This window comes from Erpetoichthys calabaricus, chromosome 7, assembly GCF_900747795.2.
Source record: "Erpetoichthys calabaricus chromosome 7, fErpCal1.3, whole genome shotgun sequence".
In the NCBI taxonomy this organism is placed as follows: Eukaryota; Metazoa; Chordata; class Cladistia; order Polypteriformes; family Polypteridae; genus Erpetoichthys; species Erpetoichthys calabaricus.
The window spans coordinates 94,455,377-94,481,794 of record NC_041400.2 but is presented as its reverse complement, the minus strand read 5'-3'; the positions used below and the strand labels follow the sequence as shown (position 1 = coordinate 94,481,794).

The 26,418-nt window shown below is 36.0% G+C and overlaps 1 protein-coding gene across 2 annotated transcripts in view; it reads left to right on the top strand.

Moving 5' to 3' along the window:
- Positions 1–26,418, top strand: part of cxxc4 (CXXC finger 4) — a 174,707-nt gene that overhangs the window by 39,243 nt on the left and 109,046 nt on the right. For both annotated transcript variants that reach the window (XM_028805178.2, XM_051929960.1), the window contains one exon: positions 379–480. In XM_028805178.2, the coding sequence (XP_028661011.1) occupies positions 379–480 (102 nt within the window). The remainder of the gene's footprint in view (positions 1–378; positions 481–26,418) is intronic.

Sequence of the window (26,418 nt, the reverse complement as noted above, 5' to 3'; positions counted from 1 at the left end):
CAAACCAGCATTTTTTTATTTAAGTGTTTGTTTTTCCTTCAGTGGTTTTATAGTGGATTTTATCTTTATTCATTTTTCATATTAATGAACTTTTAGGTTCAAGTCAATAGAATGTTCAAGAAAGTCTTGCCAACCAAAAGTCTGTTTTAAGGGCATTAAAATAAATCAAATGTTAAAGTCATTTTGTAAAATCTGAACTTGTTCAATGGTATATATTATTTCTTTATATTGAGATGTATAACTCCTTTTTTATCATAAAGAAAACTGTTTGAATTCACTTTAGGATGTCCTGTATTTCTAAACAGTTTAAACTGTAAGCATAATATAACCTGTATTGAAATGAAATATTAATATACAAGGCCTCTTTTTCTTTTGCAGTCATGCCCAGGTCAGGATCAACTTTCTCCCACCCGGCTAACACCACAACACCCCTGGGTTGCGAGGACGTCGACCCAGGTTGGCTGTGATCCACCTCTGCATGTGAGTTGACCTTTAATATTGAAGAAAAACTGTGATGGGTGCAGCTTAATGGGACTTATGGGCATCAGTTCTTTTTTCCTAATGGTTACTTGTGCCAGGGATATTGTTTGTGGAATATCATGATATACAATTGAGCTAATATTTATCTTAGATGTTATAGTTGTTTTCTTTTCACTTATTCACTTTGAGGCACAGTGTCTTATGATCGTTATAGGTGTTAGACTTTAGGCTGTTAATAAATACCACTAAAACATAGGGATTTTTTCCTCTAGAAGAATGACAGGAAGGATATTTCTGTTTGCTTCTTCAGGTATATGCTTTATATTAAATATAGACATTTTCAATCTTGCTTTATTTTGGGATAACAGTAAACCTGTTTCATGTATCAACTAAAATTAGATTTTCAGTTCAGTGTTCTATATAAAGCGGCTGCTAAATAAAGAAAAATATTAAAAATAATTAGTTGCTTTTGATGTACATTCATTCTTGTATGTATTTATCTTGATTGTAAATCACCTTTGATAAAGGTGTGGGCTCAATAATAATAATAATACATATATATCTAAATTAGGGCGGCATGGTGGCGCAGTGGTAACGCTGCTGTTTTGCAGTTAGGAGTTTGCATGTTCTCCCCGTGTCTGCGTGGGTTTCCTCTGGGTGCACCGGTTTCCTCCCACAGTCCAAAGACATGCAGGTTAGGTGCATTGGCGATCCTAAATTGTCCTTAGTGTGTGCTTGGTGTGTGGGTGTGTGTGTGTGTCCTGTGGTGGGTTGGTGCCCTGCCCGGGATTGGTTCCTGCCTTGTGTCCTGTGTTGGCTGGGATTGGCTCCAGAAGACCCCCGTGACCCTGTGTTTGGATTCAGCGGGTTGGCAAATGGATGGATGGATGGATGGATACATCTAAATTAGAAATATATCCCAACAGATATTTTTCTGGTTAACAAACATGGATTTCAGTCTATTGACATTATGGCTGTTGAATTAGAACTGTTAATATTTGTGCATTTGAGGAATGCCCTGGTCAGTCTAAATCTGTGTTAAATGTGATACAAGTTACATTTGTCATGTACAATTAGCATTGTCATTAATGAAGACCACCAGATAATGATATGATTTTATCTGTAAATTTATTGTCTTACTTGCCTCTGATTTTCAAATTAGTTGACCTTGTCATTGTAAAATATGGTCATCTCTATTCTCTGCCTTCTGAGGCTGCTGATTGGATGTATTTGACTAATTGACTAAAAGGCAGAAAACAGCCCAGGCAGTGTAATATAATATCTGCAAAGGAAAGTTGGGTGTTATTTTCTAACTTTTTAATATTATTATTAATTATGATGCTTATCATGAAGGAAACATCTTAGGCATCCTGACTAGCAATAGGCACAAAGCCAAACTGCATACTAATATAGCACTATATTAATGATTCCGCATTATATGGTTATAGTTGAGACCTGTTCTCTGCTTACCATAGAAGCCGATTAATTTTGGCCACATGTCATAATTTGCACTTTGGCTTAAGTATCTTTTTCACTGAGTTTTTTGTTTTACATTCTTTTAAATAAGGAGAAGATTTTACTGTGTAATTGTTATTGATATTAATATGTTGATGATTTAGTTGTCAGAATCTAGAGCTTGAGTGTGCAGTGGAGATCTTTTGTATATTTGTATGTTCTTTAGTTTAATCATTACGGTTTCATTTGGATTCAGATTTTCCTAATACAATTAAATTACTACTGAATCACAATTGGAGATTAATTTTTTAATATATGGTGTTCAATATTTGCCTTTTAGTGTAGTTTGTTAACGCCATTTAGATTGTATCTTATTTTGGGTATAGTTGTGATCAAGTTGCTATTTAAGACCAGATTTGGTGAACTCATTACAAGATTAAATTGATTTACTAGTACATTTTTATGTTACATTTCATATTCAACTGTATTATTATAAGCATAGTCACAAAGGGAAATATATATTAAAATATAACCTGATTAAGAAAGTAGACTTATGGTTTTTATAATGATACTGGTCTAAGCTCTAGAAAGATGCGTTTGGTTACATTTTTCCTCATTTTTTTGTTGTAAATACCAAAGGTGTTCATGTTACAGTATTAGGAAACTAATGCTGTGTGAGTAAGTGCAGGGATCTATCTATCTATCTATCTATCTATCTATCTATCTATCTATCTATCTATCTATCTATCTATCTATCTATCTATCTATCTATCTATCTATCTATCTATCTATCTATCTATCTATCTATCTATCACTATACCCTTTCCTATGTGCTTCCTTAGTTTACTTTCTTAACTTCACTTTTACTTTCAGTCTCCTTTATTGTGATGAGGGTCTAGGTGGTAATTGGATTAAGCAGGATGAGTAAATGGATGAAGCAGAATATTTTATGGCATTGTCTTTATTTAAAAAATAATGGAAAACAGTTTCTAGTTTCTACTTATTGCACACTCAAGCTGTACTGTATGCTGTCTTATTTTTCTGATTTAGTGGATTACTGTTATATTTTGCTAACCGTTTCTGATGCTTATTGTTTGATAGAAGGTGTCACTGTAGTGCATTAGTTAGGTTTTCTGCTCTGGGACCATTCACTATAGGGTCTGTATGTACTCCTTTTGCTCTTGTGGCTACAATTTAACCATGTAAATCAGAAAAACATGTAGCTTAGGTTTATGGGTGTCTATAAATTGGCACATCATAGATACGTGTAATTTAATGTGCCCTGAAATGAATTAGTGCTCATCTCAACAGTGCATTTCTGTCTTATGCCTGATGCAATACGTTGAATGCATGCGTTCAGAAAACAGATCTGAATTTTGAACTAATCCTTGGAAAGCTATTTGTGTTCAGACAGTAATAGTAGAACAAAGAAAATATATTTCTTTAAAAATTAAATTGTTTTGACATCTTTAATGTTTAAACAAATAGAAAGTAACTGGACATAAACATTTAAAATTATGAAAGGAGCTAGCAAGGTGAATGCCATCTGTTACTATGTTTTTCAGTGCAGGCACTGGGACACACAGATGGAAGCTTGTTAAAAATGGAATTCTTTCACTCTTAACAAAGATTATACTCAAAAGTAGAACTTTGGCTAGATGAAAATAATTACACAGAAAAATCACCAGCTTTAAATTAACTTTTATTACCTTTAAAAGTATATCCATGAAAAGAGTGCTCCCATACAGAATGTACACTTCAAGTGTGTGGAACTCGACCCGGACACAGACAGGCAGGCACGTTGTAATCACCCCACACACATTTATTGAGGCGTATCATATTTACAAATCACTCACAGACCCCCAATACCCTACAGTCCAGGCAAACACAATGCCTTCTCTCTCTCTGTGTCTTCAGACCGCCTCCTTCTCTCCTCCAGAAACCTTGTCCTTCTTCCACCCGACTCAAGGCCATCTCTAAAGGGAGGCGGCCCCTTTAAATAAGCACCTGGATGTGTTCCAGGTGTGTTCCCGGCAATCTCCCACCGAGACACCCCAGTGTGGCGGAAGTGCCGGCTGTCTCCTCGGAAGCACTTCAGGTGTCCCTGTTCCTCTTCCCCCCAGCACTTCCTGGTGTGGCGGAAGTGCTGAGGTCCAGGGTCCTGCAGGTATTGGGGTCCTCCTGGCGGTGACCACGGGCCCCTACAGCTCTGTACCTGCGGCCCCCAGGGCGGTCGCCCCCTCGAGGTCTGGAGGAGGCACAAGCCCTCCTCCGGTCTTCTCGGGCATCCCAGCTGGGTACCACCCCCATCCGGGTACCACAAGTGTTAATTCAACATAGTGGGCTATGTTCGGGCAAGTGGCATGATCTCACCAGAACTTCTATTATGTACCTACATATCAAGGAATTTATCTGTACAGGAGAGTTTTCACACATATGTGATAATACAGTGCATCCGGAAAGTATTCACAGCGCATCACTTTTTCCACATTTTGTTATGTTACAGCCTTATTCCAAAATGGATTAAATTCATTTTTTTCCTCAGAATTCTACACATAACACCCCATAATGACAATGTGAAAAAAGTTTACTTGAGGTTTTTGCAAATTTATTAAAAATAAAAAAACTGACAAATCACATGTACATAAGTATTCACATCCTTTGCTCAATACTTTGTCGATGCACCTTTGGCAGCAATTACAGCCTCAAGTCTTTTTGAATAAGATGCCAGAAGCTTGGCACACCTATCCTTGGCCAGTTTCACCCATTCCTCTTTGCAGCACCTCTCAAGCTCCATCAGCAGGCCCGGCCTTAGGCATAGGCGAAGTAGGCGACCGCCTAGGGCCCCGGCGTCCGGGGGGCCCCAGATCGACTCCTTGGTCTAATTTTCACGCATTTCACAGAGCTTCCAGGGGGGCTCTGGACCCCCCTTTCGCCTAGGGCCCCATAATACCTAAGACCGGGCCTGCCATCAGGTTGGATGGGAAGCGTCGGTGCACAGCCATTTTAAGATCTCTCCAGATATCTCAAGTAAACTTTTGTCACATTGTCATTATGGGGTGTTGTGTGTAGAATTCTGAGGAAAAAAATGAATTTAATCCATTTTGGAATAAGGCTGTAACATAACAAAATGTGGAAAAAGTGATGCATTGTGAATACTTTCCGGATGCACTATATATTTAATATTATGTAATTTCTTTTACATAATAAAATCTTTTTTCTTCTCCCCTGACTGCAGTAGTACTTTGTGGAGAAAACAATATTAATGAAAAATGCTTCATCAGCAACATCATTCAAAATACTAGTTTATAATAATAAATAAACAATGTAGAATGCTTGCTGGTGATTTATTCCTTTCCATGAAAACAAAAATAATTCACTATTTTTGTCTATTCCTATGACAGTCACCTGGAAGTCTCTGATTTTGGACAGCACAGTACATCAATATGTATGTTTTAATAATTTTAAGCTATTTAGCTTGCACGCTAATACTGCTTTTTAATTAGTTTTTAACTTCATTATTACTAATTTAAAAATTGACCATATTTACTTCCATGTATTGATGAGAATGAAGTGTACTCTGCTTATGTGGATTAGTGCTCTATTTGAAATCCAATGATTTCTAATAAGAGGACAACAATAGATGAAGTGTGTTGTAGATTACTTGAACTTTTTGCCGTTGATGCACATTATTTAATGTAAAATTGAAAGCAGCTTTGATTAGAACCACGCAGCATGAGAAAAATAAATGATTTAATATCCTCTTAATATAAATTATAGAATGCAGAATACAAAAGGAATAAAGAAATTTGCACTATTAATTGAAATCTTGCCCCCATTTGCATCATTGTTCCATTCTCTTCTGTTACAGGCTGTTTAATTATTGATAGATAAGTTATAAAATAAAGTTTTTAAAGAAGTGTTTTCATTGTTTCTGGTCACTTAGATAATTTACAAATGGTTTTAAGTTAGCTGGAGAATGAAAGAACATAAATGTGTCACTAGTATTCAGTGATCACTTTATTAGCATTTGTCTAGAACCTGTAAGGACCTCCTTCTGCTTCCAAGACACCCTGTAATTTTTGAGGCATTAATTCAACTAGGTGCTAGAGACATTCGGAATTGATTTTGGACTATGCTGACTCAATAGCATAACAAATTTGTTGGCTGCATATTCAAAGGTGCTGTTTTGGATTGCTAGAGATGCTGTATTGGAGGTGCTGTTTGGAGACTGTTCAGGTTATTGGAGTATTGCAGTAACTGTCATTTTCATGAGGCCATCCTGAGATAACAAGTTCTTTACGACACGGCACATTATCTGGAAGTATCCATTTGAAAACAGGTAAACTTGTTGTGAGTAAGGGACTCCCCTGATCAGCCACAATAAACTAAGGCATTCAAGTAATGTCAATTATTATTAAGAGACCTAATTTGTGTAAAGGAAACATTTTCGAATACCCCACTATGCGGTTGCCACCAGCATGTACCATTGACACATGGTAGGATGGGTCCATAGATTCATTCTGTTTACACCAATCTGTGAGTTTACAGTCTATATGTTGCACCAGAAAGTAAGATTTGTCATCTAAGGAGACATTTTTCCAGTCTTGAGTTGTCCAGTTTTGGTGATCATAAGACCACTGTGGCCTTATTGCCCTGTTGTTATCTGACAGGACTTGAACTCGGAGTATCATGTTATCTCATCTTGCTTTCATATTTGCTGTATTTTGCTTTTAGAGACTTCTTTCTATAGAGTACTGTTGTAGGAACTTGTATATGAGTATTTGTGGCTTTTTTGTTAGGTTAAACAAGTCTGGACCCCTCTCATTAACAAGATGTTTTCATCCATAGAACTGCCAATCATTAAATATTTTGTAGTGCATGAAAATCAGAGGAGGGCAGCTATTTCTGAAATTTTGAAACACTGTGTATGGGCATGAACAAAAATAGCACAGTCAAAGTCACTATAATAACATGTTTTGTTTATTCTAAAATTTGGTACAGCACTATCTGAATCTAACACCATGTCTGGATTGAGATGCAGCTCCATGATTGTCTGTTTGGAAGAGATAGCTATTTGTGTAAATGAGCAGGTGTACTTTTTTAAAGTTGCAATGGAGCATAGGTCCCCATGCACTTTTTTTGAAATGCCATTTCACACCTTCCTCCTTTTTTATCATACTGCTTAAGTGTGCTTAGAATGCATAATGAGTGATTAATGTTCTGCCTCAACTATTGCTGACAGAGTATATACAGGCAGACTTTTAAATGCCTTAAAATTACTTCCAAAACCACTCATTCACATTTAAAATCAAAGGTGCACCTCTTGGAAGTCTGTTGTATGTTCTGTATTTGTGTTTGGAAGCTGTGGTTTGTCACTCTTTGATGTACTGCAGCAATTGTTGTTGTGGAGTACCTTTTTCAAAATTTTGCTTGTCATTATGTGTTTCAATTCAACTGTACTGTATTTGTAATTACTGTATAGGGCACTGGGTTCATAAGAAGAACAGACTTTATAAGAGCAAATTGAATTGAACTGAGTTGATATTATTGGTATTCTACTTAGATTAGCTATTTGTTAGATTTGGAAAGGAATGTGTTTGGGCGGATTGTCATTTCAAAATGTCATGTGGTGTCACTTATGCAGGTAAAAATAACTGCATTTAGGAGTTTATTGCACATACTGTTACAAAAGAATATTAGCCTTTTCAAACAGCATAATAAGGAACAAATTGTACAGCAAATAGCAAGTCTATGAAAATGAGAAAGATGTTGTTGAATTGCGACTAGGAAAAGTCAATACAAAAAAATATCATTTTATATGCAGAGAAAAAGTGCTTATGGGATTTCCCCAAAATAACATAACTGCAGTATAATGAAAACTATATTAATGTAATATTTATTTTTCTCAATTAACTGGTTTAAAAATCTTCTAATAGAGCTAACATGTGTGTTAGTGTTAGTTCACAAAAATTCCTTTTTCTTATGAAATTGAGATTGTTGTTTTGAATAATTTCTTTTGTGATGTAATTTTTGTGTCATCTTATGATTGCAGCCATATCATTTGTAGTTGCCACGTCATCGTTAAACACATGCTTAAAACCAGTGTTGTTTGTCACATCAATTCAAACTAAGATGGCAATGTGCATTGTTGGCCATTCGGAATTTTAGATTTCAAAAACAAACTGTTTTTATTGACAATTTAAACTTTCATTTTATTTAAGGAAAGCAATTATTAGTTACAGTTTTGCTCTTGTTTGTGACTAAGACTCCTGTCTCTCGTTTTGGTTTTATTTGCTTGTTTTTTTTGGCCTTTTGATAAGATAATTGTATTCTGTCAATGATAAAATGGCAGTTTTTGTTTTTTGAAGAGACCAGGAGAAAATGTGTTGTCAATAATACTGGCAAAAGTCTGAGTCTGTCCTATCTGTCATCAAACCAATGCGTATATCTAATCCAAAGTAATCACTGTCAATAATTCCAAGCAGAGCTTTCATTAACCCTAAAGACTATTGAATTGAAGATCATACAAACAAGCTTTTCAGGTGTATCCTTAAACTCTGAGAATTCAGAACTGGTTGAAGCCAACCTTCATCCCATTGAACCTCTGAAATCAGGCATCATGCACTTCTGGTTGTCTGATCCAGGCGTCACAATGGTAACCATCAACAAATGCTGTCAATATGGCAGCACTAATGGGAAATTAAATGGCAATCAAAAATGATGCAAATTTCTTTTACCTCTGTGAAATACTGATGGAATTCAAAAGTAACTATCCATCCATCCATTATCCATCCCACTATATCCTAACTACAGGGTCACGGGGGTCTGCTGGAGCCAATCAAACATAACTATTATTTTTCATTTCCTCATAATAAAAAAATAAAAAGAACAGGAAATTCATAAAAATATATAAATATTGAACACAGTCATCACACATTGCTTCCTTTTTTAGTCTACGTGCTCATATTTATTGTCATTGTCATTTTTGTTGAAGAATGATGCTGGAGCTTGACACTCAGAAACTACAGTACTATCTGATTTTTATTCTGCTTGCCGGCTTATTGCTAAAGTATGGAAATTAATATCAAATAGTTAGTATTCAACTTGTCCCTGTAATGATAAATTTCATTTACCTGATGGAAAAAATTTTCATTTATTACTTTTCCTAAAAAATGAGACCCTAAATAAAAACATATAATAATATACTGCACACTATAACCAGAGTTTTTTGGTCTCTTTTTTCAGGTGAAAAAAGTTGTTTTTCTATTTACTTTATATTTTGAAAGATTATTCACTTCCCATGTGCCTAAGTGTGTGGGAATCCATGAAATTTTTGCTGTTTGAAAACATCCCCATGACAAATTGCATTTTACTCCTTCTTCAAAATCAATGAAACATATGGCAGTGCAAAGAAAAAATAGATATATGTCAAAGAAATTGTTTCTCTGAAGTTGACTTTGAAGATACTGTGTGAACCCAGATGCTAATGTGTCTAACCAGAAATGAAATCTGTCTCCAGTTCTCATGTAAAGTACTGAACACCTCCACATAGCAATGACTATGGCTATTATTTCTCCACCATTTTTGAATATATCTTTTGTACACTTATGATATCACATAGTTCTATTTAAAAATCATTGATAAATTAATTAAAGGAAAAAAATGAAAGACAAAGTTAAATGATTAGGTAAATAAATAACTTTAAAAAGAAATAGGTGCATCTATTCCCAAAATTAATATGCATTAATCACTGAAAAATGTATTATTTTTTTTGTATGTGAAGTCAAATGTTCATGATGTTTCACAGAGCATTACTGTATATAAGTGTTTGTGTCCATATTTTTTTTGTTGTTTCAGGAAAGTAATTTATCTGCATAGCATTTCAATTTGAGGGAATATTTGTAATTCAGATAATCATTGCAAAACTTCAGTAATCTCCATAAACTTTATTAGAAGTGGTGTATTATAAAAATCACACTGAGAAAGCATTATGAATTAGATAATAATGCTCATTCTTCAAAATGTTTAAGAGTTATTTGCAAATGAGTAAAAATATCAAATTAATACTTCAGATCAAATGCATTTATTATTGGAAGTTATAGTTCCATCTGCTGAATCAAATTAATAGTAATTTAGTGTGGAGAAGATAGTAGCAGAAATGTTACGGTTGTTGCCTGCACTCTTGTGAAATACAATCCCAGGTGGTGATGCTCTGATCGATCTAAATTGGCCGATTTTCACTACAAAAGAGTCAATCGGTGCAAAATTGGCTGATCAGAGAAAGCATCAGCTTTTCTAAGATTTTCAGTAATTTAGTTGTAGTACTCCTTTACGTGAGGTACTTACAGTAGTTCAGCTAGTTCAAATATTTTGTAATTAGAAAGGCAGTGACCAACTTTACCACAGAGAATAAAGGTAGGAACATTATCCTTTGCATTAAAGAAAGTGGAGTAATAAACTGAGAAATATGAATCAGAGGTGTCATCCTGTGCAATTAGACAAACAGCAAGAAAAGGGTACTTTTTCTAGCTTGTAATTAAGAGAAACATTTTTGTTTTTTAACACCATATGTATTATGGATAAATATTTTCTGTATATATTTTATTAGCTAAAAAGTATGTGTTTTAAGGTAATTTTAGTGTTTTATGATAACTAAACAATAAGCCTACATAATTTCATATTTTCCATAAAAAATGATCAGGTAATATCTGTGGTCTATAGTTTAATTATAAAAATACCAAAGTTAACACTTTAATATAAAACATAAAGCTTTTATGCATCTAGGGATTCAAAAACAGTCAGTAAATCAGTGATTAGTATCGGCCCTACAAAACTTGAGAAGAGCATCCCTAACCCCAGCACTGCTTACTTGGACCCTAAATGTTATATATTTACCCAAGTGGGTTCACTTGCTTCCTTCCATATTCCAGAAGCATGCAAAAAATTGGCCTGATAAGAGTGACAGCCTGTCCATGAGTTTGAGTGTATTCTTTGAAAAAAGTAATTTATAATAATAATAATAATAATTCATTACATTTATATAGCGCTTTTATAGCTCATTTTTAAATGTTAACCATATTAACCTTGTTCAAGAGGATGAACATGCTGCTCTCATTTGTATCCAACAGGAAAATATCGCCAAATTATACTTTTTAAGAAAGTGCAGAACTGCAAAATACAAGTCAAGACACATTATATTTAAACCATGTAAAGCACTACCAAGGTCACTTATATGGCATACATAAGGTTGTTTCCGTCTCCATACTACAAGAACAGCATAGAGGAAGTCATAAGAAAAGAACTTGGCTAATTACAGGAGAAATGGAAAGAAATGATTTATTTGTCCTAAGCATAGTTTAAGAGGAAAAAGAATAAGTAAGGCTATAGCTAGCTGTTGTTTGAAAAAAAATATTTTTTGAACAAGAGCAGAGGACACAGATGGAAGCTCCTCAGATAATAACTTAGGTTCAGTGTTATAAACAATTTTTCTTTACTCATAACACTGTAGGTAAATTGTAAAGGTGTTATATTTGGAATAAGAATTTTTCAGATATTCAGTTCTTATGTTGACTTTATTTTGGACATGCTAGGGTGGAACAGGTGTTGATTAAATTTACTGAACTAAAAGGTCAGTTTTTGTCATAAGAACACAAGAAACAAGAGTTACGTACATCTTGACAAACTCAACTATTTGGAGAAAGAACACAGAATCTAAAACCCTTTGTCATATTTAGTCCAAAGTTATACTAATTATAAAGGATATACTAAGAATACTGCTCAGTCTAATAGTGCAGCAATTGTAAATGAAATTCATGTCTTTCTTTGAAGGTATAGGACAGAAGTGCTAATCACTGCATTTATGGGACTAAACAGCAAATGAGAAAATGCAAAAATGAATTTTTACTGTGCATAAAACCAATGGAGGTCTGTAACAAGCAAAATGCATCACATTACTTTCACAGTAGCAGTACACTGAGCTGGACACACCAGGCCATCAGATCTCTAGCCACTTCATTCAACTTATCCTGCGAAATTACCAGATGCTTTAAGGATATCTGAGAAATATAATCTCTCCTGTATGCACCTGTCCCAATAGGACATATCAGGTACGGTCCCCAAAGTAGACACCCAAGAGGCATTCTTAAATTAAATCACTGACTGTGTTTACCTTTTAAAAAAAGCCTGCTAAGGAAGGACTGCCCTGATTTAAACACGACCCAAAAGTGCTCTGAATGACTGGGATAAGAGATCGAAAGCAATTCCTGGGTTGAGCTTAAAAGAAAGCCCACTCCCTGATTTTAGTCTAGTCAGGGTCGGGAGGCAGTGCGCTGCGCTCCTGGAGGAGGAAGAAGAATTGTGTTTAGTGTATTTTTGTTGCTATTCTTCTTAAGAAGGTGTTGGAGCTCAATAAAATACCTTTATTTGAGCATAAAGTGTGTTTGGGCTTTATTGTGTCTGCGGTTTGGGGGTCAGTCTCGCCCCCTGATGGTTACCAACAGAGACATCTTAGTTCACTTTTTTTGATATGGTGAAGCTGTGATTCTATTCCAAGGTTATCCTGTATTGCTGAGTGACTCACCCTAACACATCAATAAGATGGCGCCGACTGTTGTGGCTGGCCGTCTGCTCGTCTCGCTAGTCTATGTTTTAACTTTGTTTTTATGTTTTAGTTTATCCCAACGGCCACTGTCCTACGATCGTGAGTCTTTACTCAACATATTTTCTGGCTTGCTTTCCTCTTAATTTTCATCTCCTGATGGGATTTTTTGTGAACCTCCACCTTTGTTTTATTCATCTCCTGACTTCTTCACCTGGACGCCGGTGTTCACCTGTATCAGTGAGTTCAATGCCCCTCGGAGACGCAAACGCAGCCGCCGCCGTCGTGGAAAAAGAGCCGGAATTGCTGTTAAACAACGCTGACTCAAGTCCCAGAGCTTTGATTCCCGATGCCTGCGAGTCGTCTATGACCCATCTTCTCCTGCACAGGACTCCATCCCTGGTTCATGGGCGCTGGACACCAGATTTAAGTTCTCCATTTCAAGGTGGCATCACTTTTCCTCGGTGTGCTCATCCTGCAACAAGCTCTTCTATCAAGGCTGCTCTTTTGAACGTGGGATCAGTGTCTAATAAAACTTTTATTCTGCAAGACTTTATTACCTCAAATAATCTGGATTTCTTTTTCATCATTGAAACCTGGATTTTAGATGGTGACTCTTCATGTTTTACTGACTTGGTACCATCAGGTTATTCATTTTTAAACTCTCCGCGGCTGACTTGTCATAGTGGGGGCATTGCCACTGTTTTTAAACGTATGTTTTTGTGTCAGAGCCTTACAAAGGGTCCGTTTAGCAGCTTCGAACTGCAACTTTTCGAAGTGTGCAGCTCCCCTTCTTTGTTGTTTGCCGTGGTTTATAGACCTCCTGTATTTAATGATACCTTCATTTATGAATTTTCTGATCCCCTGGCTGATATCACCCTCTCCCATGACAAAGTATTTATTGTTGGGGATTTTAACATTCACATTTTTTGTCAATTGAAACCTTTGGTTAATGACTTTTTATCACTATTGGACTCATTTGATTCTATCCAGCATATTAATACGCCAACTCACTCTCTCGGTCACACCATTGATCTCATTCTTACTCGTGATATTTCAGTTAATAATATTGATTTGTGCAATGTTTCTTTCACTGACCACTTTTCTATAATGATGGATATGAATATTACTGTTGATGTCCCATCTACTAGCTGTGCTCCATGTTGCACTTGCTTTTTAAATTCTTCTATTATATCCGAATTTAAAACCATATTCTCTAGTCTTGATGTGCATGTCCAAAATAATGGTATCGATGATTCTGTCTTAAATTTTAATTCTTCTTGTAAAACGGTTTTAGACTCAATTGCTCCTCCCAAGATATGCAGTAATAAGGGAAGACCTGCTCCCTGGTTAAATGAAACTACATGATCACTGTGCTGTGCCTGTCAAGCTGCTGAACGGCGTTGGAAAAAAGATGGACTGATTGTTTGTAAACAGATTTTTAGGACTTCTGTATTCAACTTCTAGGCAGCCGTTAAGAAATCTAAACATGATTTCTTTGCTGATTTAGTATCCCGTCATTCTAAGAATCCTAGGGTCTTATTTAATTCAATTAATGCAGCCATTCACCCTCATTCTGTGATGGGATTAAATAGCACTGTTCATTCATGTGAGCAGTTTCTATCATTCTTTGTCAGTAAAATTGATACTATCCGCTGTGGCATTGTTCAAACTGGCTATGAACTCCCTACTGTTAAACAGGGCATTGTCTTAGAATCCTTTGATCTAGTCTCACTTTCACAGTTAAAAAGAACTATTGACACCCTTAAACCAGCTCCCAGCCCTCTCGATATTGCACCACCACGCCTCTTAGTGGAAGCCTTTGATGTTTTGGGCCCATCTTTACTAGCCATTATCAATGATTCTATAAGTGCAGGGGTTGTTCCCTCATTTTTTAAACATGCTGCGGTCCATCCCTGTCTAAAAAAGGCAGAATTAGATCCTGGAGTTTTAGCCAATTTTCGCCCAATTTCCCAACTGCCATTTCTGGCCAAAATTCTAGAAAGAATTATTTATAATCAATTGGTCAATCACCTTAACTCCAATAATTTATTTGAGATCTACCAATCTGGCTTTAGGCGTTTTCATGGTGTTGAAATGGCCCTCCTGAAATTATTCAATGACATCTCTATTATTACGGACTCAGGTGACGCGGTAGTCCTTCTCCTCCTTGACCTGTCCGCTGCCTTTGACACTATTGACCATGAGATATTGCTGATGCGGCTTGAATATCTTGTGGGGCTTAAAGGGGCTGCTCTTAACTGGTTCAGGACATATTTAACTGGTAGACACTTTTCAGTGACTTTAAATTCCTCTTTTTCGTCTACTGCTCCTCTTAAATATGATGTTCCTCAGGGATCCATTTTGGGTCCTATTTTATTCTCTATATACCTTCATCCTATTGGAGCTATTTTTAGGAAATTTAACATTTCTTTTCACTGCTATGCTGATGACACACAGGTTTATATTCCTGTCTGCAACTCTGCAATAAATCAACTACACAACTGTCTTTCTGAACTTAGAATCTGGATGGCTAATAATTTTCTTGATCTGAATCAAAATAAAACGGAGTTGCTTATAGTGGGTCCATCAGCTAAAGCCCAAATTGGTCTTGGACTTCTCGGCTCTTTCTCTGTCTTTTGCAAACCTCAAGTCCACAATCTTGGTGTAATCTTTGACAGTAACCTCTCTTTTGAGAAACAAGTAAATTCTGTAGTCAAGAGTTGCTTTTTCCAGCTTCATCTATTAGGTAAGATCAAGCCTTTTTTATCTTCTAGGGATCTTGAGAAAGCTATTCATGCTTTTATTTTTTTCTCGCCTCGATTACTGCAACACGCTGTATTTTGGGATTAGCAAATACATGATACACAGGTTACAGTTGGTCGCTTTCTGGTGGGGCAAGAAAGTATGATTCTGTTTCTCCTATTTTAACTTCTTTACACTGGCTGCCTGTCAGTTTTTGAATTGATTTTAAAATCTTGTTGCTTGTTTTTAAATCTTTACATGGGCTTGCTCCTGCCTATTTATCCGAATTGTGTGTTTTACACCAGCCATCCAGAGTACTTAGATCTTCTGGTCAGTTGTCTCTTGTTGTCCCTCGCACCAAGTGTCAAACCAAGGGGGACAGGGCCTTTGCAGCTGCTGCTCCTCACCTGTGGAACTCTTTACCTCATCATATAAAGGAGTTATCTACAATTGAACTGTTTAAAACAAGATTAAAGACTCATTTCTATTTACTTGCATTCTGTGACCTTCAGTAATACTAATGGTTTCCTCATTGTGATTATATAACATCACTTCTATTTATTATTTATTTTATTTTTATTTATGTTCATATATTTTTATTTCTATTTATGTTGTTTGTTTTTTTCTTTTATTCTATTATTGTAAAGAACTTTGGCCACAGCATTCTTATGTTGTTTTAAATGTGCTATATAAATAAATTGACATTGACATTGACAGAGACTGGCCCAGCAACCCTGTGTAGAAAGTTCATTTTAACCTTTTGTTCTTACAGTTGGACTTGAATGGTGCAAAATGCAAGTGAACCAATCCTTCAAGCACCGTGCAAGTGCCGTATTTGAATTCTTAGGAAGTGAATCCTTTGCTATAACAAAGCCAATCATAATTACCATCGTAATTATTCTAAAGGAATACATGAAACCTATGCATGAACACAAAAACTGATCCGATGGTACAAATCAGTAAGTCATTATCCAACCCACTATATCCTAACACAGGGTCACGGAGGTCTGCTGGAGCCAATCCCAGCCAGCACAGGGTGCAAGGCAGGGACAAATCCCAGGCAGGGTGCCAGCCCACCGCAGGACAGACACTAGGGACAATTTAGGATCACCAATGCATCTAACCTGCATGTCTTTGGACTGTGGGAGTAAACCTATGCAGACACGGGGAGAACATGCAAACTCCATGCAGGGAAGACCCGGGAAGCGAACCCAGGTCTCCCTACTGCGAGGCAACAGCGCTACCAGTGCGCCACCATGCCCCTGCTACAAATCAATTTTTTTTTAAAATATATGCAAATCTTTGATAGAATGCCTTAAAATAAATAAGTTAAGCATTTTAAAAATGGGTTAATCAAAGTCCAAACCTGAATAACCTGGGAATACTGTACTGGGACCTAAAGAAAGTTGTGCATCCAAAACAGCACATTAACAATGCAGAAATGCACATTCAGTGCTAATAAGATCTCTAACTTAATAAGTATTCTGGCAGTTTTTCTGCACTAATTGGAGGTTTTTAATAGATGACTTAGTGCATGACGAGATAAGAGCTTTAAAGTAATCCTTCCTTGATTTTTTAAAATCATGTATTATGTTTTCAATGTCCTTTAAGGAAATTATCCTTTTTAATACTGTGATGTTACTAAAATGTATTAAGGCCACTTTTACAGTATTTTAACTGGATGTTGAAAGACAAGATGTAAATCAAATTACACACAATAGTTTTTAACACCTAGGTTGGTTCTAAGGATTACATAATCCACGTTTAGGGAAAATGAGGATCATAATCTTTTGGGTTCTTGAGATGTACTATTAAAAACACTGAATCATTTAGATCTTAATATCCGTAATACAATCATCAGACTTGGCTTGAAAGTCTGGTGCATCAAATGCAATAGGATGTGCTGGTACCATCTGCATAGCGGTAACAGATAACTTTAAATTTACTTATTATATTCAGGTGGTAACATGCAGTATCAGGAGATAAATAGGATTTTTGCTTATGGGTGGTATTCCTTAATATTGAGCACCCAAATGCCTCTTCATCTACCAAAATAGACTATTAAACAGGCAAGAATTAATTTAAGCAAGGCAATAGTGTCAACTGTCAAGAAGAATATTGTGACCTATTTTATCACAATTCTTAATTTTGTGCAGAGTTTGCACATTTCTTCTTTATTTTCTGTGGATACTTCACTTTTGGTTGATTGAAATTAACCCAGTTGATGGGTGAGTGAACGATCTAGGAAGTAGGCTGGCATTCTATCCAGGCTTTGTTCCTGCTTTGCACCAAGTGCTGCTGGGATAGGATCCTATACATCAAGCAGTCCTATAATGCCATAATTAGACATGGATAATCAATGAATGAATGATGGTTATGATGGCATAAATGTTTGACAGTTTTCTGATGCTCCATTTTTATTATTTCAGCAACTGTTTTAAAGAGTATTAGAGTGTTTAATAAGATATTTTCTTCAATATACAGTATATATATAAATATCTACCTATCTATAAATTAGTAAAAGTTATATGAAGAGTAGTATGCTTTGTGGAAGTAAAATATGGCCAATGAAGGTGAAACATGAAGCAAAGTCAAAAAATTACAATAAATGAAAAGAAGCAGAGGTACAAATGATCAGCTGGATGCGAGGAGTATCATAGTGAGACAAATGTTGAGTTAAGAAAAAGACTTAGTGCGGAGGATTTATGAGTTGTGATGAGGAGAAATAGACTAAGCAGGTTTGGGTAAGTGAAGTGAAAAGTACAGGATGACTGAGTAAAGAAAGTCTCACCCCAAAGGATGCCTAGGCCCATAATAAATTTGAAAAACCTTTTTGAAAACATGTTTTCTCTATGCAGTTACATGTTATTGAGTGTAGATTGATGGACAAAAATGCAAATGTATCTATTAATATTAAATCTACAACACAATAAAGTGTGCAGAAAGTGAAGGTGTCAAAATGCTTTGTGAGTCCACTGTATATATATTGCATATATTGTGGTCACCAGGTGGCATCACAGGCCCTCAAACCCCAGACACAACTACTCTGACTGAAATGCTTGATTTTAAAATGTCTTTAATCAACTCTATAACTTTCACTGTCTTGTTGATCCTATCAAATAGTTCAAATAGAAGCTTACACTTACCCTTTTCTTTCTATTTCACTCTTCCCATGCAAGCTTCATCCATGTCCACCTTCTCTCCTGATTCTCCCTTTTGAGCAATGTAGACCACTCCCTTTAAAAACTGACCACCCTAAAGTACTTGCAGTGCCAAACTTGTCTCCAGCAAGCACATCCAGGCCAGGTAGAATCATGAAATGGGGGATTATTCATATTCCGATAGCTTCTCCCAGTGACCACTCTGCTGTCACTTGTACTGCTCAGAATAAGCTCCTTTCATTGTAGGTCCAAGAATGAATGCTCTCTTCTGGAGGTTGGAAGTTTTATATAATGGACAGCCCTAAAGAGATGGGACTTCCAGGTGTGAGGAGTAAGTGACCACAGTCTATTTCCGAGTGTTCTTTGGAGAAATGGGAGAACGCATTATCAGCCGTGCCCCCTCATGGTTTGGACTGGCATTATTTACCTTATTGGAACCCTGAAGGTGTCACCTAATTGTTTTATGCACTGCAGTCATGCAATGAGTTTGATAATTTATTAAGGTAATTGTTGACTCTAAATTATCTGTGTGAGTGTCATTTTCAGATATGGTATCTGTCTTGTGGTTAATACTGCTACTGCATTGAGAAAATTGAGAAAAATAGGTCTAGAAACAGCATGAATGTTTACATATTTAACCTGGTAAATTCTTTGGATAACATCAGAATATACAACTGTACGTATAAAAATACGAGTACTGAAAAATAAAGTATATTATATACTTTAAATTGTACTCATGTATTGTTGTTATGTTATGCTGCATGAAATACTTTTTAAAATCCTCAGATCATTCACTCTTTGATACAATCTGCAGACTATTCATTCTGAGAGGCTGACTAACCCCCCATTTGTATTTTAATTTGATGCACAATTACTTAAAGCTATTCTTTAGAACAGGCAAGGATCACATTTAGGGGATCACATTTATAGTCTTAGTTATTTTTCATTGTGTTAAAGACAGGGATTTAATAAATTACCATGCATTCACCACACTAGTATTAAACTAACCCAGTGCTTTACTTAAAGGCATATTTTGATTGCATAAGGCAAATCTGACCTTGTTTACTGGTTAATAGTGTTATCGGGTACATTATTTAACCATTATGTCTAATTGAAGATGTAAAATTGTTAGGAAATAAAACACACGTTTTAAGGACAAGCAGTCATACTGAGAGCCTCTTTTCCATGTTGCATGTAGGGTATGGCTAGACTGCTGAGTGTGTGTCTTCACTAGGCAGAGAATAAACATAGCAATAAGACTTTATGGTCTACTATTTTCAGTGTACCTCTAAATTATATTCTCCTGCGTTTCCACATTTAAAAGACATGCATGTTAGGTAAACTGGTAAGTATAAATTTACATGTGAGTTTTGGTACTTGTGAAGAATGTTATTTATGCCATTTGCTATTTTAAACAAAATGGTCTTTCACTCCATAGCAGCTCCTAAATATATATATATATATATATATATATATATATATATATATATATATATATATATATATATATATATACTAGTCATTTAGCCCATTACAATAACGGACGCTAGAACAGTAGTGCATAAACATTAGTAGGAACAGTCTATATTAAATGGCAAGGGACTTTGACCTCATTCTTTTTGTTGGTCGTATTTTTCTTTCTTTCAGCCTTTCTTTTGTTGATGTTTACTTGCTGAGCTGACCGTTCTTGATGGGCTGCTGCCGTATATTGTGTGTCTTTAATTTTCTGTGACAGTAATACTGTCTTGTACGTCCGCTGGCTTGTACGTCCGTAATATACCTTCAATTTTCTCTGGCGGTAATACAGATGTGCGCATCGGTAATATGCCTTTAATCTCTTCTGACAGTAATACTGACTTGTATGTGGCTGTAATATGCGTCACTGTATTGTGTACCTTTAATTTCCTCTCGCAGTAATACTGGTTTGTATTTCCGTAAAACACCTGTAACTTTCTCTGACAGTAATATCGCGCATTACACCGTGCACCTCGCATGCGCACTTCACCTGAATACAAACACACACGGACACCTGGACGCACACAGGGATTTTATTAAAGAGGATATATATATGTATCAGTATATGTAGTCATATGAAAAAGTTTGGGAACCTCTCTCAGCCTGCATAATAATTTACACTACTTTCAACAAAAAAGATAATAACATCTGAGTACTGGGGTGTTTTCCAAACAAAGATTTTTAGTGAAGCAGTATTTAGTTGTATGAAATTAAATCAAATGTGAAGAACTGAGTACAAGAATTTGGGTACCCTTGTAATTTTGCTGATTTGAATGCATGTAACTGCTCAATACTGATTACTTGCAACACCAAATTGGTTGGATTAGCTCGTTAAGCCTTGAACTTCATAGACAGGTGTGTCCAATCATGAGAGAAGGTATTTAAGGTGGTCAATGTCAAGTTGTGCTTCCCTTTGACTCTCCTCTGAAGAGTAAAAGCATGGGATCCTCAAAGCAACTTTCAAAAGATCTGAAAACAAAGATTGTTCAATATCATGGATTAGGGGAAGGCTACAAAAAGCTATCTGAGAGGTTTAAACTGTCAGTTTCAACTGTAAGGAATGTAATCAGGAAATGGAAGGCCACAGGCACAGTTGCTGTTAAACCCAGGTCTGGCAGTTCAAGAAAAATACAGGAGTGGCATGTGCGCAGGATTGTGAGAATGGTTACAGACAACCCACAGATCACCCCCAAAGACCTGCAAGAACATCTTGCTGCAGATGGTGTATCTGTACATCGTTCTACAATTCAGCACAATTTGCACAAAGAACATCTGTATGGCAGGGTGATGAGAAAGAAGCCCTTTCTGCATTCACGCCACAAACAGAGTTGCTTGTTGTATGCAAATGCTCATTTAGACAAGCCAGATTCATTTTGGAACAAAGTGCTTTGGACTGAAATTGACACAAATTGAGATATTTGGTCATAACAAAAAGTGCTTTGCATGGCGGAAGAAGAACACCGCATTCCAAGAAAAAACACCTGCTACCTACTGTCAAATTTGGTGGAGGTTCCATTATGCTGTGGGGCTGTGGGGCTAGTTCAGGGACTGGGGCCCTTGTTAAAGTCGAGGGTTGGATGAATTCAACCCAATATCAACAAATTCTTCAGGATAATGTTCAAGCATCAGTCACAAAGTTGAAGTTACGCAGGGGTTGGATATTCCAACAAGACAATGACCCAAAACACAGTTCGAGATCTACAAAGGCATTCATGCAGAGGGAGAAGTACAATGTTCTGGAATGGCCGTCACAGTCCCCTGACTTGAATATCATCGAAAATCTATGGGATGATTTGATGCAGGCTGTCCATGCTCGGCAGCCATCAAATTGAACTGAACTGGAGAGATTTTGTATGGAAGAATGGTCAAAAATGCCTCCATCCAGAATCCAGACACTCATCAAAGGCTATAGAAGGTGTCTAGAGGCTGTTATATTTGCAAAAAGAGGCTCAACTAAGTATTGATGTAATATCTATGTTGGGGTGCCCAAATTTATGCACCTGTCTAATTTTGTTATGATGCATATTGCATATTTTCTGTTAATCCAATAAACTTAATGTCACTGCTGAAATACTACTGTTTCCATAAGTCATGTCATGTATGTATGTATATATATATATATATATATATATATATAGCGCTCTCCATAATGTTTGGGACAAAGACATTTTTTCTTGATTCACCCCTGTGCTCAATAGCTTAAAATTACAAATCAAACAATTCAGACATGATTAAAGTGCACATTGCAGACTTTAGTTTAAGAATATGTGCATATATTTTGGTCACACCATGTAGAAATTACAATTTTTTCCATATTTCAGGGCACCAAAATGTTTGGGACATAACAATGGTAGGTATATTAAATGCGTCATATTTAGTACTTTGTTGCATATTTCTTACATTAAATAACTGCTTGAAGTCTTCAGTTCATAGACATTACCAGATGCTTTGTCAAGCCTCTAATGCAGCTCAGCCATCTTCAGCTCCTGCTTGTTTTGGGGACTTGTCTCATTCATTTTCTTTTCAGCACATGGAAGGCATGCTCAATTGAATTTAAATTGGGTGACTGGCTTCACCATTCAAGAATTTTATATCTTTTAGTTTGAAAAATTCTGTGTTGCCTTAGCAGTTTGTTTGGGATAATTTTCTTGTTTTAGGAAGTAGTGCTGCCCAATGCATTTTGGAGGTATTTACTGGAACTTGAGCAGATATGACGTTTCTGTATACCACACAATTCATTATACAATTACTGTCAGCAGTTTCATCATCAATGAAGATAAGTATGTGGCAGCCATACATGACCAAGCCATAATACCTCCAGAGAACATAAGAGAGCACCTCCACATAACAGAGCACTTCCAGAGGAGACAAGGAGAGCAAGAGCTACAATGATAGTAGTAGAACTGTGGTGCATGCCAGTGTGAGAACACAGGTTTGTTACAAGGCAGTAAGCTCTATATGTCTGTTGTATGATGTGGTAGGGGTATCAGTCTGAAGAAGAGAGAGATGATTCCTGGGCAGAAATGCATATTTCCCCTGCTAGTTGGCTGGTGACTCAGCAGATGCTATTAGCAAACACAAATGAATCCTCAATGTGCAGGAACACCAGGGACCTGTGAAGGGAGCTCTGCTTTGCTGTTCCTGCACCAGAAGTTTGACTTGGCAGAAAGTGACTTTAACAGGGGGTTAATTATTGCAAATTTCCTATTGCATTTATAATGATCTTGATCTTGATTTTTTTTTCCGAAAAACAATTATAACCTGTTAGAAAGAAAATGAGAAATGCTGGAGGTGAATGGTAAAAATTAACTTAATTTTAAAAGCTTTGGAAAAGCTTTAAGTAAAAGACAAAAACCATTATAACCATGGCAAAATATAAGGAAGAAGGAACGTCTATCAGTTCAGTTTGCATTTATTACTGCAAGGTATATAATTGATATTTATAATTAGCATAAACAGGAATATTTAGCTGATGTCAGGGAATTGTATTTTGTTAATGTTTTATTTCTTTCTAAATTATTTTATGTTATTACTATAAAGATTAATTAATTAATGTTATTTTCCGTCAGTACAATTTTGTTTGTGGGGTTAAAGGCCAAAGCTAAGTTGATGTTGATTGCCATGCAGGCTTGCCTACATGTACCTGATGTTACTTAAAAGTTTTCAACAATATAATCTACTTCAGTTGAATTATTGCGTACAAATTAAGAAGCAAAACTTATTAAACTTATGAACATTTATTTTGACATAATGTTAGTATTGTACCCTTTACTGTAATGATTATAAGCATTAAAATGACATCAATCATTTTTTCTGGTTTATTTTGTCTCAGAAATATTTTTAACCCTTTTTCCAGTTTTGACAGTGAAGCAATATGGCACTTTAGCTAGTTTGTAAAGGTCAAACACTGGTGACTTGTCAAGTCATGAGAAAATGGCACTTTGATGAGATTTTTAACATCAGCATTTAGTATGTTGTTTCTTGACTGAAAACACTGGCTCTAAGCAACTGCAGACCAATTGGGCAGAAATGTGCACCTCATGACACTCAGCTGGCATACAAGACAAAATTCATAAAAGTGAATAACAGCACAATCAATCTAGATTTTATTTTCAGCTATAAGTGTAAGAGGCAGAAATCATAACATTCTTATAGAGGAACTGGACACAATACTGAAAAATTGTCTAACAGGTGGATGGTAATGATAATTAATATTTTGCTTTTACTTTTGTGTAAAATACAGTATGTTATAGAAAACTGTACATAACTTCAGCAACAATCAGTAAAGCCTTATTTATCTTTATTGTTGGACTCAACATTTTGTTCAACATGAATATAGTTCAATATTGAGATTATATATAATTTTCTCCCTAGAATTCCTTTACCCCACCTTGGTCCAATGATATTTTACAATAGAAATGTAATGGTAAATCTCTACAATGGTAGCAAAATAGTTTTTCAATTAGTCAATCACTAATCAAGATTTTGTGCCTTGGTTGAAGAATGGCCAAAAAATCATTTTGATAGTCATCATTATTATTTTTTTTCTTTCTCTTTTTCCTGTTAAGGTTTGAGGTATGAAGACACTTAGCCAGGCTGATACAGCCTCCCTATGCCAAGCAAATTTTTCAAGACTTTCCTGGGGAATACACAAGCACTCCCATTTAATCCTTCCAGTATATGAATCTGAATCTTCCCCTTAATCATCTCCCAGTGGGCCTTTCATAATGTACCAGATCATAGCAGGTATCCAGTGGGAAATGCCTGTTACAACTTAGGTGGGAGACTCCCTGGGACATAATAAGTACACTCCTAAAACACCTCAACTAGTTCTTCTTGAGTGGGAGAAGCAGAGGTTCTACTTCAAGGTCCTCCTCTACTACCAAATCCCTTAGCCTGTCAGGCATCTCTGTGCAGGAACTACATTCTGACTGTTTGTACTTACAAACTCATTATTTTAGTCATTACCCAGAGCTGTAACTATAAATGTGATCAGAGTGGGAGAATGACAAGTAAATTGACAGTTTTGTCAGTGAACGTAGCTCCTGCTACATACACCATGACAAATCCGGTACAAAATTTGTAAAACTACTGCTGCTGAATTTTATGATAGCCTCAACACTCACGCAAGCACAAGACTCTGAGGTACTTGAAATCCTGCACTTGGTGATGCAGGCCACTCCATACTTGAAGGGAACATTCCATTTTTTTTTTCAAAAGAGGACCATGACCTCAGAATTGGAGGTGCTAATTCTCATCTCAAGTGCAACACACTTAGCTGAGAATTGTTCTAGTATACATCAGAAACAACATTCTCAAGTGGCAAGGAGAATATATTCAATATATTGTCAAATTTTTGTGCACTTGTGTAAGCCGTTTTTATTACTTGATAATTCTCATAGGTGCTGAACCTGATTTTCGCCTTTATTTTTATTATAGAAGTTGTTTTCAGTTATTAGAAAATATTTTGCATTGTATTCATTGCCATTTTGTTTTTCCCTTAGTGCTGCCATTTTGCATCAACATCATTATGGTGTAACAGCGATTGCTAAGGTTTACAGACGAAGAAGTTACATGGATTGTTGATGTTGTCAATGTTCTGCTACTCAAATCACACAGACACTTTAGGGAATCCTGTCTACATTTTCTTTGTAGATTTGAAAAAAGCATATAACCAAGAACCGAATTGTATTTTGAGGATGATGCAATAGAAATATGAAGTTCTGGGGCCACTGTTGCATGCCATTTGGTCTCTGCATTTCTGAAACAAGATGTGTTTTTCAATATGTAGTATAAAGTTATAAAGTTCTGAGCACTTAATGCAGGAATTGGAGTTCATTAATGGTATGCCTTCAGTTCTCTACAGTTCCTGATGAACATGATATCAAGGAGCAGCCAAGGTTTTGAGGATATTTAGTTTTGGTCTAACATGGCACTTAATATCATGTCGTTATGTTATTATGTGGATTATACAGCAGGAGTAATTTGGGATTTTTTAATGGAATTTTCTTGATACTGTCTGCTTTTGTTCAAGCATTGGCCCCATTGAATTCTATTGTCTCCATGAATATATGACATTAAAAGTATTTCCTTAGTCATTACCACAAACATGTGGTAAGAAAGAGGTAAAGAAAAATGTTTGTTGATTGAGGTGTTGCCTAAAATCTTTTATTAGACAGCAATGTCTGTCATTGTTTTACAAAATAAGACATCCCTGGTGATGTCTACCCATAAAATCACTGAATGAGCTGACCTTTGGTTGATCGATTTACTGCGTATGCAGAGCATCTATTAATCAGTTTCTAAAAACATGTGTTTAACTCATCTCTACCCCTCCACACTAATTTACAATGCAATTATAATCTGTGATACGTTGGAGCAACAAGTTAGTCATTGAGAAAATTGAGTTGCAATCCAATTAGCTGACAGAAGTACATATTCACATAACTGACACAAATAAAA